The following is a 16,241-nucleotide window of genomic DNA, read 5'->3' as shown; positions in this document are numbered from 1 at the left end:
TGGGTCCCCCATTGGGGGAGGGGCCATGGGGGCGGGGAGCGGGACCCCCCCCAGATTGGAAGGCGTGAGGGGGCTTCCCCGTGGTTTTGGGGGTCCCCTGGGGGGGTTTCGGGGTTCCCCCTCCCTAACTTAACCCTTTCTCTTCCAGCCCCCCCATTCCCCAGTTCGGAGCCCGCTGCCTCGTGGGACGCCCGGAGACCCCCAGGTGGGTGGCGGCGGGGGTCCCTGGGGGTGCGCCCGGCCGCCCGGGTCTCCCCCCGGCCGCCCGGGTCCCCCCTCCCCAGCTTTGTTGCCCCCGCCCGGCCATGGCGGCGGCCCCGGCGCCGTCCCCCGAGCGGCTGCGCGTCCCGCCGGCGCCGGGCGAGCGCCGTTACCGGTGCGGGGAGTGCGGGAGGAGCTACCGGCACGCCGGGAGCCTGGTCAACCACCGTCAGAGCCACCAAACCGGCGTCTACGGCTGCGGCGCCTGCGGCAAACAGCTCTACAACCTCGCCGCCCTCAACAGCCACCGGCGCGCTCACCGGCGCGCGCAGGCGGGCGGCGGCGAACCGGCGGCGGGACGCCTCTACGGCTGCGGGGAGTGCGGCCGGCGGTACCGGCACCGGGGTAGCCTGGCCAACCACCGGCACACCCACCGCACCGGCGTCTTCGCCTGCTCCCTCTGCCCCAAACACTTCCCCAACCTGATGGCACTGCGCACCCACGCCCGGGGGCACCGCCGGGGGCGGCAGGCTGCGCCGCGGCGCGCGGCCGCCGACGCCGAGCGGGTGTACCGGTGCGAGGTGTGCGGGAAGACCTACCGGCACTCGGGCAGCCTCATCAACCACAAGCAGACGCACCAGACGGGCGACTTCGGCTGTAGCCTCTGCGCCAAGCGCTTCTCCAACCTGGGCGCCCTGAAGGGACACCTGCGGGGGCACCGCCGGCGGCGTCACCGTCACCACCACCACCGCCGCAACGGCTGCGCCGCGCCGCCGCCGCCGCCCGGCATCTACCAGTGCTCGCTGTGCCCCAAGGAGTTCGGCGGCCTCCCGGCGCTGCAGGCGCATTTCCGCCGGCACAGGCGGCCGCGGGGCGTCGCCGGCGAAGAAGAGGAGGAGGAGGAGGAGGAGGAGGAGGAGGAGGAAGAGCGGCCTTTCCTCTGCAGCCTGTGCGGCGGCATCTTCCCCGGCGAGGCCGACCTGGCGCGGCACCACCGGCAGGAGCACGCGGCGGCGGCGGCGGCGGCGGCGCCGGAGGGGTGCTGGGGGGAGGCGGCGGGCGACGAGCTGTGGCACATCTGCGGCTACTGCGGGCAGCCCTTCGCCGGCCTGGAGAGGCTGCGGGAGCACAGCCGGAGCCACCGCGCCGAGGAGGCGGCCGCCCTGGCCGACGCGGCGGGGGGCGAGCGGCGGCCCTACGCCTGTAGCGTCTGCGGGAAGACCTACCGCCACGGCGGCAGCCTGGTCAACCACCGGCAAACCCACCAGACCGGCGTCTTCCCCTGCGCCGTCTGCGCCCGACGCTACCCCAACCTCGCCGCCTACCGCAACCACCTCCGAAACCACCCCCGCTGCAAGGCGGGACCCCCGGCGGCAGCGCCGGCAGCGCCGGCGGGCGGGGAACCGGCGTGCGACGCCTGTGCCGGCGAGGAGGAGGAGGAGCGGCAACAGGCGGCGAAGGCGGCGGCGGCGGCGCGGCCCTTCTGCTGCGAGGTGTGCGGCCGCAGCTACAAGCACGCCGGCAGCCTGGTCAACCACCGGCAGACCCACACCACCGGGCTCTTCCGCTGCGCCGCCTGTCACAAGGCCTTCTACAACCTGATGGCCCTGAAGAACCACCGGCGCACCCACGCCGAGCGGCGGCGGCACCGCTGCGGGCTCTGCCCCAAGGCCTTCCGCCTGCGCCGGCAGCTCCTGGGCCACCAGCGCCTGCACCCTCCCGTCGCCGGCGACCTACAGCCGGACGGGGGGCCGCCAGCGCAGCCGGGCGCTGTGGAAGCGGTGTCGGAGGACTCGCCGGTGCCACCGACCGCGTTACGGGCATCGGAGGCGTCTGTGGGACACCTGGGTGGGATGGAGACGGTGTCGGAGGAGGCTTTGGCACCACCGACCACGCTACAGGCGGCGGAGGCGTCTACGGGACACCTGGACGCAGCGGAGGTGGTGCTGGAGGGCTCCCTGACACCGCCACCCCCCTTACAGGGGGGGGAGTCTGTGGGGCACCGGGAGGGGACGGAGACGGTGTTGGAGGACTCCCCGGTGCCGCCAACAACGTCTCAGGTGGACGGGGGACCCGCAGGACGCCGAAGCGTGACGGAGACGGTGTTGGAGGACTCCTCGGCACCACCGACCGCCTTACAGGCGGTGGAGGCGCCTCTGGGACACCTGGACGCGATGGAGACGGCGTTGGGGTCCCCCTCGACACCCCAAACCGCGTTGTCGGCGCTACAGGTGCCTCCGGGACACCTGAACACACCGGTGACGGTGTTGGAGTCCTCCCCGTCACCCCAGACGGCGTTATCGGCGCCGGGGGCGTCGCCGGTACACCCCAACCCGCGGGAAGCGGGGTGCGCGTCCTCCCCGGCGTCCGACCGCGCGGGACAGGCGGAGGCGGCGGTGACGGTGTTGGAGCCCTCCCGCGGCCCCCCGAGCAGCCGGCGGGCGGCCGCCAAGTCCTCCCCGCCCCCCCGGAGCGCGGCGCCAGCGCGGTGTCACCCCACGCAGGCGGTCGGGGGGCAGCGCCGGGGGTCCCGGCCCCCCCGACACCGTCCCGCCGCCCCCCGACGCCGCAGCCCCGGCAGCACCGAGGGTGACGGGTGACGGGGCTGTCCCGGGGCGGGGGTGAGGGGTTCCGGACCCCATTTCCCTCCCCATGATTAAATTTAGGTTGTTTTGGAGCGGTTTTGGGTGGATTTTGGTGTTCTGTGGGGCGTGACCCTGATTCAGGCCCGGGGACCCCCAACATGGGTCTGGGGACCCCCGAGTGTGCCCTGAGTGGAGCTGGGGACCCCCAAAATGGGGCTGGGGACCCCTGAGTGTGCCCTGAGTGGGTCTGGGGACCCCCAACGTGGGTCTGGGGACCCCCGAGTGTGCCCTGAGTGGAGCTGGGGACCCCCAACATGGGTCTGGGGACCCCCGAGTGTGCCCTGAGTGGGTCTGGGGACCCCCAACGTGGGTCTGGGGACCCCCGAGTGTGCCCTGAGTGGGTCTGGGGACCCCCAACGTGGGTCTGGGGACCCCCGAGTGTGCCCTGAGTGGAGCTGGGGACCCCCAACGTGGGTCTGGGGACCCCTGAGTGTGCCCTGAGTGGGTCTGGGGACCCCCAACGTGGGTCTGGGGACCCCTGAGTGGGTCTGGGGACCCCCAACGTGGTCTGGGGACCCCCGAGTGTGCCCTGAGTGGAGCTGGGGACCCCCAACATGGGTCTGGGGACCCCCGAGTGTGCCCTGAGTGGGTCTGGGGACCCCCAACGTGGGTCTGGGGACCCCCGAGTGTGCCCTGAGTGGGTCTGGGGACCCCCAAGTGTGCCCTGAGTGGGTCTGGGGACCCCCAACGTGGTCTGGGGACCCCCGAGTGTGCCCTGAGTGGAGCTGGGGACCCCCAACATGGGTCTGGGGACCCCCGAGTGTGCCCTGAGTGGGTCTGGGGACCCCCAACGTGGGTCTGGGGACCCCCGAGTGTGCCCTGAGTGGGTCTGGGGACCCCCAAATGGGTCTGGGGACCCCCAAGCATGCCCTGAATGGGGACGGGACCCCCAAAGAGAGATGGGGGGCACTGCAGACCACCGCCACTTTATTGCTCTGCCCACTCCTCCCCAACCCGAGCCCCTCCCAAAGGGGGGGTCAGGCCTTGCGGGGGTCCTCCCAGGATTTGACGTGCCCCCAGATGTCGGGGTCCTCGGGGATCTGGCCTTGCCTCCAGCTGCTGGAGTCCCCCTCGGCGCCGGGGTCCTCCACGGGCTCGGGGTGCTCCTGGACGCCGGGGTCCCCCGTGGGGTGGGGTGTCCCCGCGGGCTCGGGTTCCCCACTGATGCCGGGGGTTTCGGGGTGCTCCCGGACGCCGGGGTCCCCCGTGGGTTCCTCCTTCTCCTCCTCCTCCTCGCGGGGGTCCGGGGGGATCTCGGAGAAATAGGCTTCGCGGGTGATGCCGGCGACCCAGCGCTCGTAGCGGGAGGTGATGGTGAAGAGGGGGGGCCCCCCCTGGGTGCAGCCCCCCATGCTGGCCGTCCCCACCAGGAACCAGATCCCCCGCGCCTCGCAGACCAGGGGGGATCCCCCGTCCAGCTGTGGGGTGTCCCCGTCAGCCCGGGGCTGGGGGACGCCCCCAGAAGGGACCCCCACCCCCAAAGGGGCTCCAGGATCCCCCAAGACCTGCCCAAAAGGGAACCCTGGACCACAAAACCCCCCAGAAAGGACCTCTGGGACCCCCCAAAGCACCCCAAGACCCACCAAAAGGGACCCCAAAAGAGACCCCCAACCCTTCAAACGGGATCCGAGACACCTCCAAAGGGACTCCAGGTCCCCAAAAGTGACCTGAGACACCCCAAAAAGGGACCCAGGGACCCCACAAGGGACCCCAGGAGGGACATGGGGACCCCAAAAGATACCCCAGGGCCCCACAAAGGGCCTCAGGAAGGATGTGGGGACCCCAGGAGGGACCCAGGGACCCCACAAGGGACCCCAGGAGGGACATGAGGACCCCAAAAGAGACCCTGCGACCCCACAAAGGGCCTCAGGAAGGATGTGGGGACCCCAGGAGGGACCCAGGGACCCCACAAGGGACCCCAGGAGGGACATGGGGACCCCAAAAGAGACCCCAGGGCCCCACAAAGGGCCTCAGGAGGGACATGGGGACGTCGGGGTCCCCCATCACCGCTGACCTGGCAGGCGCTGGTACCCGCGGGGATGGTGATGCAGAAGGTTTCGGGGGGGAACGAGGCCCCCGCGTCGTCACCAGCGTCCCCCCGTGTCTCGCAGGGCTCCGGGAGCGCCACCTCCACACTGACCAGCTCCTTGGGGATGGACGAACCTGGGGGGACGGACGGACGGACACGGGGGACGTCATCGGGGTGGGGGCGGCGGGTTGGGGACGGCGCAGATGTGGGGGACGATGGGGGCACCGGGGATGGGGACACCAGGGATGGTGGGGACATGGTGGGCACCAGGGGTGGAGATAACGGGGGTGATGGGGACACCCGGGACGATGGGGACACCCGGGATGGGGACACCAGGACTATGGGGACACCAGGATGGGGACACCCGGGATGGGGACACCAGGGATGACAGGGACACCAGGACTATGGGGACACCAGGATGGGGCCACCCGGGACGATGGGGACACCAGGGATGGGGACACCAGGGATGACAGGGACACCAGGATGATGGGGACACCAGGATGGGGACACCCGGGACGATGGGGACACCAGGGATGGGGACACCAGGGATGACAGGGACACCAGGGATGACAGGGACACCAGGATGGGGACACCCGGGACGGGGACACCAGGACTATGGGGACACCAGGACAGGGACACCAGAATGGGGACACCCGGACGATGGGGACACCCGGGACGACGGGGACACCAGGATGGGGACACCAGGACGATGGGGACACCAGGACAGGGCCACCAGGATGGGGACACCAGGATGATGGGGACACCAGGACGGGGACACCCGGGACAGGGACACCAGGACGACGGGGACACCAGGACGATGGGGACACCAGGACGACGGGGACACCAGGACGACGGGGACACCAGGACTATGGGGACACCAGGACGATGGGGACACCAGGACGATGGGGACACCAGGATGGGGCCACCCGGGACGACGGGGACACCAGGACGGGGACACCCGGGACAGGGACACCAGGATGGGGACACCAGGACGGGGACACCAGGATGGGGACACCAAGATGATGGGGACACCAGGGACGATGGGGACACCAGGACGATGGGGACACCAAGACGATGGGGACACCAGGACGATGGGGACACCAGGATGGGGACACCAAGATGATGGGGACACCAGGACGATGGGGACACTGGGACGACGGGGCCACCAGGACAGGGCCACCAGGATGGGGACACCAGGACGATGGGGACACCAGGACGGGGACACCCAGGACGATGGGGACACCAGAATGGGGACACCAGAACGGGGACACCAGGACGATGGGGACACCGGGACGACGGGGCCACCAGGACGGGGCCACCCGGGTGACGAGGCCACCGGGGAGGGAGCCCTGGGGCGGGGGGCTCACCGTTGGGGGCCAGCAGCGCCCAGCAGCGCGTGCCGGGGGGCCACCGGGCCTCGCTGTAGGGCAGGCAGAGGGGCCGCAGGGCCGGCCCCAGGGGCAGGGGGGTCTCCAGGTGCAGCAGGGCCAGGTCCCGGCCCCCCCTCGGCTCCACGAAGGCCCCGTGCAGGTAGAGGCGGGCGCCCCGTCGCCGCTCGTCCCCCGCCGCCACCGCCTCCCACGCCTCCGCCTCCTGGTTCCTGCGCCCGGGGGCCTGGGTCCGCCGGCCAGGGACCCCCGCGCCCCCCCGCTGCCCCCCACCACCCCGCGTCCCTGCGCCCCCCACCCCCCCGCGTCCCCACGTGCACCCCTGCCCCCCCCGCGTCCCCCCCTGCCCCCCCGCAGCCCCGCGTCCCTGCGCCCCCCACCCCCCCCCGCGTCCCCACGTGCACCCCTGCCCCCCCCGCGTCCCCCCCCTGCCCACCCGCAGCCCCGCGTCCCCGCCCCCCCTCCCGGGGACAGGGACCCCCCCCAAACACCCCCAAGTGTGACGGGGACACCCCCCCCCCCCTTAAAACCCAGGGCCTGGGGGTGCTACGGGGCTACGGGGCAGAGGGGTTACTTGGGGGTCCCAGACCCCTGGGTCCCCCGGCCAGGTGCCCCCCCGCGCCCCCTCCCGGGGAGAGGGACCCCCCCACAAACACCCCCAGATGTGACGGGGACACCCGCCCTTAGAACCCAGGGCCTGGGGGTGCTATGGGGCAGAGGGGGTACTTGGGGGTCCTGAACGCCCGGGTCCCAGGGGTGAATTTGGGTCCCGGGGCGGGTTAGGGGCACCCAGACCCCTTGGTCCCAGGGGGTCGCTATGGGGCAGAGCCCCCCCCAGTCCCGGGGGTGCTATGGGGCACAGGTTGGGGGTCCCGGCCGCCGGAGCCCCTCACTCACCCAATGAAGCAGTGGGCGGCCGTCAGCACCCAGCCCTCGGCCACCAGCGCCCCCCCGCAGCGGTGCTGCCCCCCCAGGCGCAGGCTGACCCCCCAGGGCCAGGTGGGGCCGCGGGGGGGCTCCAGGCGGGGACCCCCCTGCATCCCGCACCCTGCGGGGGGCAAGGGCTCAGCCCGGACGCCGGGGTCCCCCGGGGTGGGGGGGGATCACTGGGGTTTTGGGACCCCCCCGCCACCCATACACCAGGGTCCCCAGGGGTTTTGGGGTGCCCCCACTCATATATCTGGGTCCCCAGGGTTTCGGGGCACCCCCACCCAGCTCTCAGGGTCCCCAGGGATTCGGGGTGCCCCCACCCAGCTCTCAGGGTCCCATGGGGTTTCAGGGCACCCCCACCCAGCTCTCAGGGTCCCCAGGGTTTCGGGGCACCCCCCACCCAGCTCTCAGGGTCCCATGGGGTTTCGGGGTGCCCCCACCCAGCTCTCAGGGTCCCCAGGGTTTCGGGGCGCCCCCACCCAGCTCTCAGGGTCCCCAAGGTTTCGGGGCACCCCCATATATCTGGGTCCCCAGGGTTTTGGGGCACCCCCACCCAGCTCTCAGGGTCCCCAGGGTTTCGGGGCACCCCCCACCCAGCTCTCAGGGTCCCATGGGGTACGGGGTGCCCCCACCCAGCTCTCAGGGTCCCCAGGGTTTCGGGGCACCCCCCACCCAGCTCTCAGGGTCCCCAGGGATTCGGGGCGCCCCCACCCAGCTCTCAGGGTCCCCAGGGATTCGGGGTGCCCCCACCCAGCTCTCAGGGTCCCATGGGGTACGGGGTGCCCCCCACCCATATATCTGGGTCCCCAGGGTTTCGGGGCACCCCCCACCCAGCTCTCAGGGTCCCCAGGGTTTCGGGGTGCCCCCCGACGCCTCGGCTCACCCAGGCACTTGCCGTCCTCCAGGCCGGGGGGCGGGGGGCTGCCCAGGGGGGCGAAGGCGGCGGGGGGCAGGCGGCGCCGCAGCCATCGGGCGTGGGCCGCCAGCCCCGTGGCCAACACCGGCCCGTTGGGGCGGGCGCACCCCACGGCGAAGCTCAGCACCCCGGCCTGCACCCACTGCCCGCCCGGGCCCCCGCAGGCCAGCGGGCCCCCCGAGTCCGCCTGGGGGGGGGCGGGGGGTCAGCGCAGGGCCGGGGGGTGCCGCGCCCCCTCTGCTCCCCCCGCCGCCCCGTATAGCCCCCCGCCGCCCCCCTGGACCCTCTAAAGGCCCCTACAGACCCCACACAGCTCCTACAGACCCCACACAGCTCCATATAGCCCCCCATAGACCCCCAGAACCTCTGTAACCCCTCTGTACTCTCCCTATTGCCCCCTATAGCCCCCCACAGCCCCACATACTCCCCCTATAGCCTCCCCCAGACCTCTTATAGACTCTGTAGCCACCTATAGACTCTGTACCCCTTTACAGCCCCCTACTGTCCCTCTGTGACCAGTATATTCTTTCTATACCTCCCTATAGCACCCCATAGAATGTCTAAAGGCCCTCTATAGACCCCTACAACCCTATATATCCTATATATAGGTCCCATATAGCTTCTCTATAGATTCCATATCTCTCTGTAGCCCCCCTGTTGTCACCTACAGCCCCATATATCCCCTCTCTAGGTCCCCTGTAGCCTCTCTATAGACACTATATCCCTCTATAGCCCCCCTACTGCCCCCCTGCAGCTCACATGGACCCTCTATAGGCCCCGACAGCCCCATATATTCCCCCATAGGTCCTCTATAGCCCCTCTATGGACACTATATCCCTCTATAGCCCCCCTACTGCCCCCCTGCAGCCCACATGGACCCTCTATAGGCCCCAACAGCCCCATATATCCCCTCTCTAGGTCCCCTATAGCCCCTCTATAGACACTATATCCCTCTATAGCCCCCCTACTGCCCCCCTGCAGCCCACATGGACCCTCTACAGGCCCCATCAGCCCCATATATCCCCTCTCTAGGTCCCCTGTAGCCCCTCTATGACCCCCCATAGCCCCCCTACAGCCCCATCCACGCCCCACAGACCCCCCGTAGCCCCCCGTAGCTCCCCGCACCTGGCAGGCGCCGCGGCCGCCCTCCTGCCCGCCGGCGCAGACCATGCCGGGCCGGGCCGGGTGCGCCAGGTCCCGGCGCCGCAGGTTGGAGTAGAGGCAGTTGCAGGTCGCGGGGCTCAGCAGGTCCAGGGCCACCTTCTGGAGGGGGGACCCGGGCGGGAGGGACACTGCGGGGGGCGGGAGAGGGGCAGCGGGGGGGCATCAGCGGGGGGAGCCGCCCCCGTGGGGACCCACCTCCATGGTGACCCTGATGACCAAGAACCTTCCCATGGGGACCCACCACCATGGGGACCCACCTCCATGGTGACCCCGATGACCAAGAACCTTCCCATGGGGACCCACCACCATGGGGACTCCAAGGATCAAGAACCCACCACCATGGAGACCCACCTCCATGGGGACCCTGATGACCAAGAACCTCCCCATGGAGACTCACCACCATGGGGACCCACCTCCATGGGGACTCCAAGGATCAAGAACCTTCCCATGGGGACCCCGATGACCAAGAACCTCCCCATGGGGACCCACCACCATGGGAACTCCAAGGATCAAGAACCCACCACCATGGAGACGCACCGCCATGGGGACCCTGATGACCAAGAACCTCCCCATGGGGACCCACCACCATAGGGACCCACCTCCATGGGGACCCCGATGACCAAGAACCTCCCCATGGGGACCCACCTCCATGGGGACTCCAAGGATCAAGAACCTCCCCATGGAGACGCACCACCATGGGGACCCACCTCCATGGGGACCCCGATGACCAAGAACCTCCCTATGGAGACCCACCACCATGGGGACTCCAAGGATCAAGAACCTCCCCATGGAGACGCACCACCATGGGGACCCGCCTCACCTCCAAGGGGGCCCCGATGACCAAGAACCTCCCCATGGGGACCCACCACCATGGGGACCCACCTCCATGGGGACCCCGATGACCAAGAACCTCCCTATGGAGACCCACCACCATGGGGACTCCAAGGATCAAGAACCTCCCCATGGAGACGCACCACCATGGGGACCCGCCTCACCTCCAAGGGGGCCCCGATGACCAAGAACCTCCCCATGGGGACCCACCTCCATGGGGACTCCGAGGATCAAGAACCTCCCCATGGAGACTCACCACCATGGGGACCCACCTCACCTCCAAGGGGACCCCGATGACCAAGAACCTCCCCGTGGGGACCCACCTCCATGGGGACCCACCACCGCGGGGGGCCCCCCAGCCCCGCGTGCCCGGGCCTCACCGTTCTCAGCCACGTGGCCCCATCCCGTGATCCAGCACGGGGTGCCGAAGGCGAAGGGGTGGTCGGCCTGCGGCAGGCAGATGGTGCCCACGCGGGGCCCGAGGGTGACGGGCGACTCCAGGCGCACCAGTGCCAGGTCGTGGCCACCCTCCACGCGCCGGTAGCCCTCGTGGATCACCACTTCCGCCACCGTCCTCTCCTGGCCCCCCGTCTCCTGCAGCCGCAGCCGGCCCACCACCGCCCGCCAGGCCGTCAGCTCCGCCCGGCTCCCGTTGGGCCTGGAGGGGCGCCACCGCTGTCACCCCGGCCCCGCTGGGTGCCCAAGCCCGGACACGGTTGCCCTGACCCGGGCCGAGGTAGTCCCACCGGGTTCTAGGTGCCCCAACCCCAGTCATGGGTGCCCCAACCCCAGTCATGGGTGCCCCAGCCAGGTTCTAGGTGCTCCAAGGGGATCTGGGTGTCCCAATGGGTCATGGGTGCCCCCACCCCGGCCATGGGTGCTCCAGTCAGGTTCTGGGTGACCTGATGATGGTCTAGGTGGTCCAATGGGGCGGTAGCTGGCCCAAGGAGGATCTAGCTGCCCCAATGGGCGTCTAGCTAGCCCATGTGGGTTCTGGGAGGACCAGTGGGGTTCTAGGTGGCCCAAGGGGTTCTAGGGGTCCCAAAAGGGATCTGGGTGGCCCAGTGGGGGTCTAGGTGGCCCAAGGGGTTCAAGGGGTCCCAAAAGGGATCTGGGTGGCCCAGTGGGGGTCTAGGTGGCCCAAGGGGTTCAAGGGGTCCCAAAAGGGATCTGGGTGGCCCAATGGGGGTCTAGGTGGCCCAAGGAGGATCAAAGTGGTCCAGCAGGGTTCTAGGTGGTCCAGTGAAGAGCTAGGGGTCCCAAAGGGGTTCTGGGAGCTCTGGTGAGGATCTAGGTGGCCCATTAGGGATGTAGGTGGTCCAATGGGGGTCAAGGGGTCCCAAAAGGGATCTGGGTGGCCCAATGGGGATCTAGGTGGCCCAGTGGGAGTCTAGGTGGCCCAATGGATTTCTGGGTGCCCCAATGGGACAGGGGGCTCCGCAAGGAAGGTCCTACTCCAGAATCACCCTCCCCGCAGGGGTCAGCCCCCCATCTCCCCCCAGGGCCCGCCCTAGGACTCACCCCTGGAAGCAGTGGGCGGCCGACAGCACCCACTGTGGGGTGACGAGGGTGCCCCCGCAGAAGTGCTGCCCCCGCAGATGGAGGCTCACCTGCCAGGGCCACTCTCCGGGGCGGGCGGCCGTGCCCCCCACCACGCGGCCCAGCTCCCGCTGACGCCCGCACTCGGGCTCTGCACCCAAGAACCCGTCAGCCCAGATGCCTGGGGTCCCCCCCGGATGCCTGGGGCCCCCCTCCCCCCCCAACCGCTGCGGTTGCGGTTGCAGGGGGCACCCGGATGCCTGGGGCTGTTGCACCCACCCTCCCCACCCCAATTTCAACTGTCCTGGGGGTTGTTGCGACAGCGACAGGAAGGGGTTGCAACAGTGCTGATGGGGGGAAGTGGGGCCCGGATGCCTGGGTGCCCCCACCCAGACCCCTGGGTGCCCCCCAGCCGCCCCCCCGGACCCCTGGGTGCCCCCCTCGGACCCCTGGGTGCACTGGATATTTGGGGAGCGTCCCCCCAGATGCCTGGGCCCCTCCTGCCCCCCCAGGATGTCTCCTGGATGCCTGGGTCCCCTGGGTGCTGGGGGTGGGGAGCACCCCAAAGGCCTGGGTCCCCCCCTGAAATGGGAGGGGGGGGGGCATGTGTCTCTTCCAGGTGGGGAGGGGGAGCAGCCAGTGGGGTTGGAGGGGTTGCTCATGAATATGCAGAGGCTTATTTACATATATCTTACCTGCAGGAGTCTCCCCAGCTGAAATTTCAGCATCTGCGGGGGAAAGAGGGGGGTGTCAGAGCGTGGGACCCCCCCACCCCGAGGGACCCAGGCGTCCGGGCGCCCTCCCCGCCCCCCCCCCCCAGCCCCACCCCCCGCCGCGGGGGGACCCAGGCATCCGGGCTCATTTTTGGGGGTTGTGACCTCGGCCTTTCCGGTATGACCGGTCGCGTTGGGCGCCCCGCCCGGACGCCTGGGCCCCCCCCAGGGCGGGGGACGCCCGGGTCCCTTCCGCCATGGAACGCCTGGGCCCCCCCCCGGGGTCCGTGTCCCCCCCCACCATGTCCCGTGGTCCCCCCATCCCACCCCAACTCACGGGCCAGGAGCACGAGCAGGAGGGCGGCGGCGTGTCGAGGCGTGTCGAGGCGTGTCGAGGCGTGTCGGGCCATGGTGGACATGCCAGGGAGGCCCGTGGGCGGGGGTCCCTGGGGGTCCTTGGTGGGGTTCCTGGGGATCTGTGGGAGGACATGGGGGTTCCTGAGGGTCCCTGGGGGCCTGTGTGGGGTCCCCAAGGGTTCATGGGTGGGGTCCCCGTGAGTCTGTGGGGGTCAGTGTCAGGGTCCCTGTGGGTCTCTGTAGGTCTGTAGGGGTTCCTGTGGGGCTGTGGGTGGTCTGCGGGGTGTCCCCGTGGGTCTGTGGGAGTCAGTGGGAGTCCCTGGGGGGGGGTCTGTGAGGGTGCCTCTGGGTCCCTGGAGGGGTCCCTGTGGGTCTGTGGGTCCCGTGCGGGGTCTCTGGGTCTGTGGGGGTCCCTGTGGGTTCTGTGGGGGGTTCCACTAGGTCCGTGGGAATCAGTGGGCGTCCCTGGGGGGGTCCCTGGGCATCTGTAGGGTTCCATGGGAAGTACCTGGGGTCTGTGGGCATCCCTGGGAGGGTCCCAGTGGGTCCGTGGGGATCTGTGGGGGTCCCTGTGTGTCCCTGGGAGGGTCCCAGTGGGTCCATGGGGGTCCCTGTGGGCTCCTGGGGAGGTCCCAGTGGGTCTGCGGGCTCTGTGAGGGTACCTGTGGGTCCCTGGGGGGGGTCTCTGTGGGTCTGTGGGTTCCGTGGGGCATCCCTATGGGTCCGTGGGGGTCCCTGTGGGGGTCCCAGTGGGTCTGTGGGGGTCCGTGGGGGGTCCCAGCGGGTACCTGTGGGTCCGTGGGGTTCCGTGGGGGTCCCGATGGGTGCGTGTGGGTCGGTGCCCGCCGCCTCTCTGCCTCTCCCGTCCCGCAGCCGGTTTGGCCCCGCCCGGACGCCCGGGTCCTCTTTTTTTTTTGGGGGGGGGTTGGGGGGGAGGGGGGGCCGGGAGCCCCGCCCCCCCCGCCGGACTACATCCCCCATCACCCCCCGCGGCCGCTTCCGGGAAGGGGCGGGAGCGGAGGGGGGCGGTGCCATCCGCCGGCCAATGGCAGCGCGCGGTGTTGGGGGGGGGGGGGGGCGCGATGGCGGCGCGCGCCGCGCTGTGCCTGGCCGGGGCCGCGCTCTCGCTGTACGCGCTGCACGTGGAGCGGGCGCACGCGCGCGACCCCTCGTACCGCCCCGCGTGCGACCTGGGGCCCGCCGCCTCCTGCACGCGCGTCTTCGGCTCCCGGTACCGGCGGGGGGGGATTGCATTGCACCGGGTGGGGGGGGGCTTGCATTGCACCGGGGCTTGCATTGCACCGGGTGGGGGGTGGGGGGGGGGCTTGCATTGCACCGGGTGGGGGGTGGGGGGGGGGGCTTGCATTGCACCGGGGCGGGTTGTTGCGTTGCACGGGAGGGCTTGCATTGCACGGCGCCGCGGTGCAAGGCCGCGCGGGTAAACAGCGCCACGTGGCGGCAGGCGGAGCCTTAAGCGCAGGGGGGGCGGGTTTTGGAGCGGGGGGCGCGGCTCGGGCCGGGGGGCTCCGCCCCGCCGCGCCATGTATAGGCGCGCCGGGGGCGTGTCCGAGCCGTGCCCCGCCCCGTAGGTGGGGCCGCGGGCTGGGGCTGGTGGAGCCGCTGCTGGGCCGCGACAGCGCCGCCAACGTCCCCAACGGCGCCATCGGGGTCCTCTTCTACCTGCTGCAGGGGCTGCTGGGTAGGGGGGCTCTGGGGGGGCTCGGGGGGGGGGACATGGTGGGGTCACTGGGAGGGCACTGGGGGCGGGGCGGGGACATGGTGGAGTCCCTGGGGGTACTGGGAGGGCACTGGGGGGCACTGGGGATGGGGTGGGGGCACATCGGGGCACTGGGGACGGGGTTGGGGCACGGTGGGGGCACTGGCAGGGCACTGAGGGTGGCGTGGGGGCACTGGGGATGGGATAGGGACGTGGTGGGGACACATTGGGGACGCTGGGAGTGCACTGGGGACGTGGTGGGGACATGGTGGGGATACTGGGAATGGGCTGGGATGTGGTGGAGGCATGCTGGGGAAACTGGGAATGGGCTCGGGGATACTGGGAATGGGCTGGGATGTGGTGGAGGCATGCTGGGGAAACTGGGAATGGGCTCGGGGATACTGGGGATGGGCTGGGATGTGGTGGGGACACTGGGGACATGGTGGAGGCATGCTGGGGACACTGGGAATGGGCTGGGGGACACTGGGAATGGGCTGGGATGTGGTGGAGGCATGCTGGGGAAACCGGGAATGGGCTCGGGGATACTGGGGATGGGCTGGGATGTGGTGGGGACACTGGGGACATGGTGGAGGCATGCTGGGGACACTGGGAATGGGCTGGGGGACACTGGCGATGTACAGGGGACGCGCTGGGGACTCACCACCCCCCCGATGACCCCCAGGAGCAGTGCCGGGGCGGGGAGCGGCGGCGGTGCTGCTGGGGACGTCGGTGGCCTCGGCGGTGGCCTCGCTGTGGCTGGCGGGGGTGCTGCTCTTCGGCCTGCAGGACTTGTGCCTCGTCTGCATCACCACGTACCTCCTCAACGGCGGCCTCCTCGCCCTCAACTGGCGCTGCTGGCGGCGGCTCCGCCACCTGAAAAGTGCCTGAAACGCACCCAAAAAATGTTGGGTGGGGGCACAGGGACACCCCGGCGGCTGGGGGTGCTCCTCCTTCCCCCCCAAACATGGCAGTTGTGAGCGAGGGACCCTGGTGTCTGGGTGTGTGGTGTTACATTCCCTCTTCCCCTTCCATTCCCCCCAAATTATGGGGGGACCCAAGCATCCAGGGACCCCCTTCCCACCGCCCAAGAGAGGACCCATGCCTCTGGGACCCCCAAATAAGGGACCCAGCCATTCAGGGACCGCCTTCCCACCCCCCGCTAAGGGCCCCGTGCCTCTGGGGCCCCCTCACAAAGGACCCAGGTAGCCAGGGACCCCCTTTCCACCCCCTCATGAGGGACTCGGGCATTTGGGGACCCCCTTCCCACACCCTAATAAGGGACCCAGGCATCAAGGGACCCCCTTCCCACCCTGCAATAAGGGACCCAGGCATTGGGACCCCCTCATCAGGGACCCAGGGACCCCCCTCCCACTCCCCATGAGGGACCCAGCCATCCAGGGACACCCTTTCTGCCCCCTAACAAGGTACCATGGGTCTAGGACCCCCTCACGAGGGACCCAGGCTTCCAAGACTCCCTCTCACAAAGGACTCAGGTGCCTGGGGACCCCCTCACGAGGGACCCAAGCATCTCGGGACCCCTCTTACCGCCCACCCCAACGGACCGAGGTACCTGGGACCCCCCCTTATGAGAGGCCTAGGCACCTGTGGAAGTGACCCCCACCCCTCCACTGTCCCCCCCCAAACCCACCATGGGAGCAGGGGACGGGCCTCCTGTGACCGACCCCCCGGACTCCATTTCCCATCCTGCCTCACAAGATGGTGGCTCTGGGTGCCCCTCGCGCATGCGCGAAACGACACCCCCTCCCGCGCCAGCGCCCCGTGCGCATGCGCGGGGGCACTGCCCGCCGCGC

The 16,241-nt window shown here is 70.3% G+C and overlaps 3 protein-coding genes across 3 annotated transcripts; 2 read left to right on the top strand and 1 right to left on the bottom strand.

The window, feature by feature from the left end:
• The first annotated feature begins 275 nt into the window (after positions 1-275).
• LOC135318340 (zinc finger protein 646-like) lies at positions 276-2,878 on the top strand. The gene has a single exon (XM_064475536.1). It carries the CDS (start codon positions 306-308, stop codon positions 2,799-2,801), a length of 2,496 nt encoding a protein of 831 aa, XP_064331606.1. The 5' UTR covers positions 276-305; the 3' UTR covers positions 2,802-2,878.
• Positions 2,879-3,756: 878 nt separating this feature from the next.
• LOC135318342 (serine protease 53-like) lies at positions 3,757-15,172 on the bottom strand. The gene is made up of 11 exons (XM_064475539.1): positions 15,092-15,172; positions 12,694-12,832; positions 12,339-12,371; positions 11,626-11,794; positions 10,485-10,762; positions 9,235-9,401; positions 8,077-8,296; positions 7,161-7,311; positions 6,243-6,475; positions 4,861-5,009; positions 3,757-4,264 (listed from the first exon to the last, which is right to left on the bottom strand). Exons 2-11 carry the CDS (start codon positions 12,773-12,775, stop codon positions 3,824-3,826), a joined length of 1,923 nt encoding a protein of 640 aa, XP_064331609.1. The 5' UTR covers positions 12,776-12,832; positions 15,092-15,172; the 3' UTR covers positions 3,757-3,823.
• VKORC1 (vitamin K epoxide reductase complex subunit 1) lies at positions 13,759-15,415 on the top strand. The gene is made up of 3 exons (XM_064475548.1): positions 13,759-13,944; positions 14,303-14,412; positions 15,113-15,415. The coding sequence occupies exons 1-3, from the start codon at positions 13,796-13,798 to the stop codon at positions 15,316-15,318; spliced, it is 465 nt and encodes a 154-aa protein (XP_064331618.1). The 5' UTR covers positions 13,759-13,795; the 3' UTR covers positions 15,319-15,415.
• The last annotated feature ends 826 nt before the right edge of the window (positions 15,416-16,241 follow it).

The sequence above is a fragment of the Phalacrocorax carbo genome, chromosome 29, assembly GCF_963921805.1.
Source record: "Phalacrocorax carbo chromosome 29, bPhaCar2.1, whole genome shotgun sequence".
Classification (NCBI taxonomy): domain Eukaryota; kingdom Metazoa; phylum Chordata; class Aves; order Suliformes; family Phalacrocoracidae; genus Phalacrocorax; species Phalacrocorax carbo.
The sequence above is the reverse complement of the archived record's forward strand: the minus strand, read 5'-3'. Positions and strand labels throughout refer to the sequence as shown.

What these genes read in the sequence shown, in the direction of transcription:
- LOC135318342 (XM_064475539.1), bottom strand. Translation starts at nt 12,775, where the DNA reads ATGTCCACCATGGCCCGACACGCCTCGACACGCCTCGACACGCCTCGA. An exon ending in CCTGCTCGTGCTCCTGGCCC is followed by an intron (nt 12,372 to 12,693) that starts GTGAGTTGGGGT and finishes TTTCCCCCGCAG; the next exon opens with ATGCTGAAATTTCAGCTGGG. An exon ending in CGGGTACCAGCGCCTGCCAG is followed by an intron (nt 4,265 to 4,860) that starts GTCAGCGGTGAT and finishes GACACCCCACAG; the next exon opens with CTGGACGGGGGATCCCCCCT.
- LOC135318340 (XM_064475536.1), top strand. Translation starts at nt 306, where the DNA reads ATGGCGGCGGCCCCGGCGCCGTCCCCCGAGCGGCTGCGCGTCCCGCCG.
- VKORC1 (XM_064475548.1), top strand. Translation starts at nt 13,796, where the DNA reads ATGGCGGCGCGCGCCGCGCTGTGCCTGGCCGGGGCCGCGCTCTCGCTG. An exon ending in ACGCGCGTCTTCGGCTCCCG is followed by an intron (nt 13,945 to 14,302) that starts GTACCGGCGGGG and finishes CCCGCCCCGTAG; the next exon opens with GTGGGGCCGCGGGCTGGGGC. An exon ending in CCTGCTGCAGGGGCTGCTGG is followed by an intron (nt 14,413 to 15,112) that starts GTAGGGGGGCTC and finishes GATGACCCCCAG; the next exon opens with GAGCAGTGCCGGGGCGGGGA.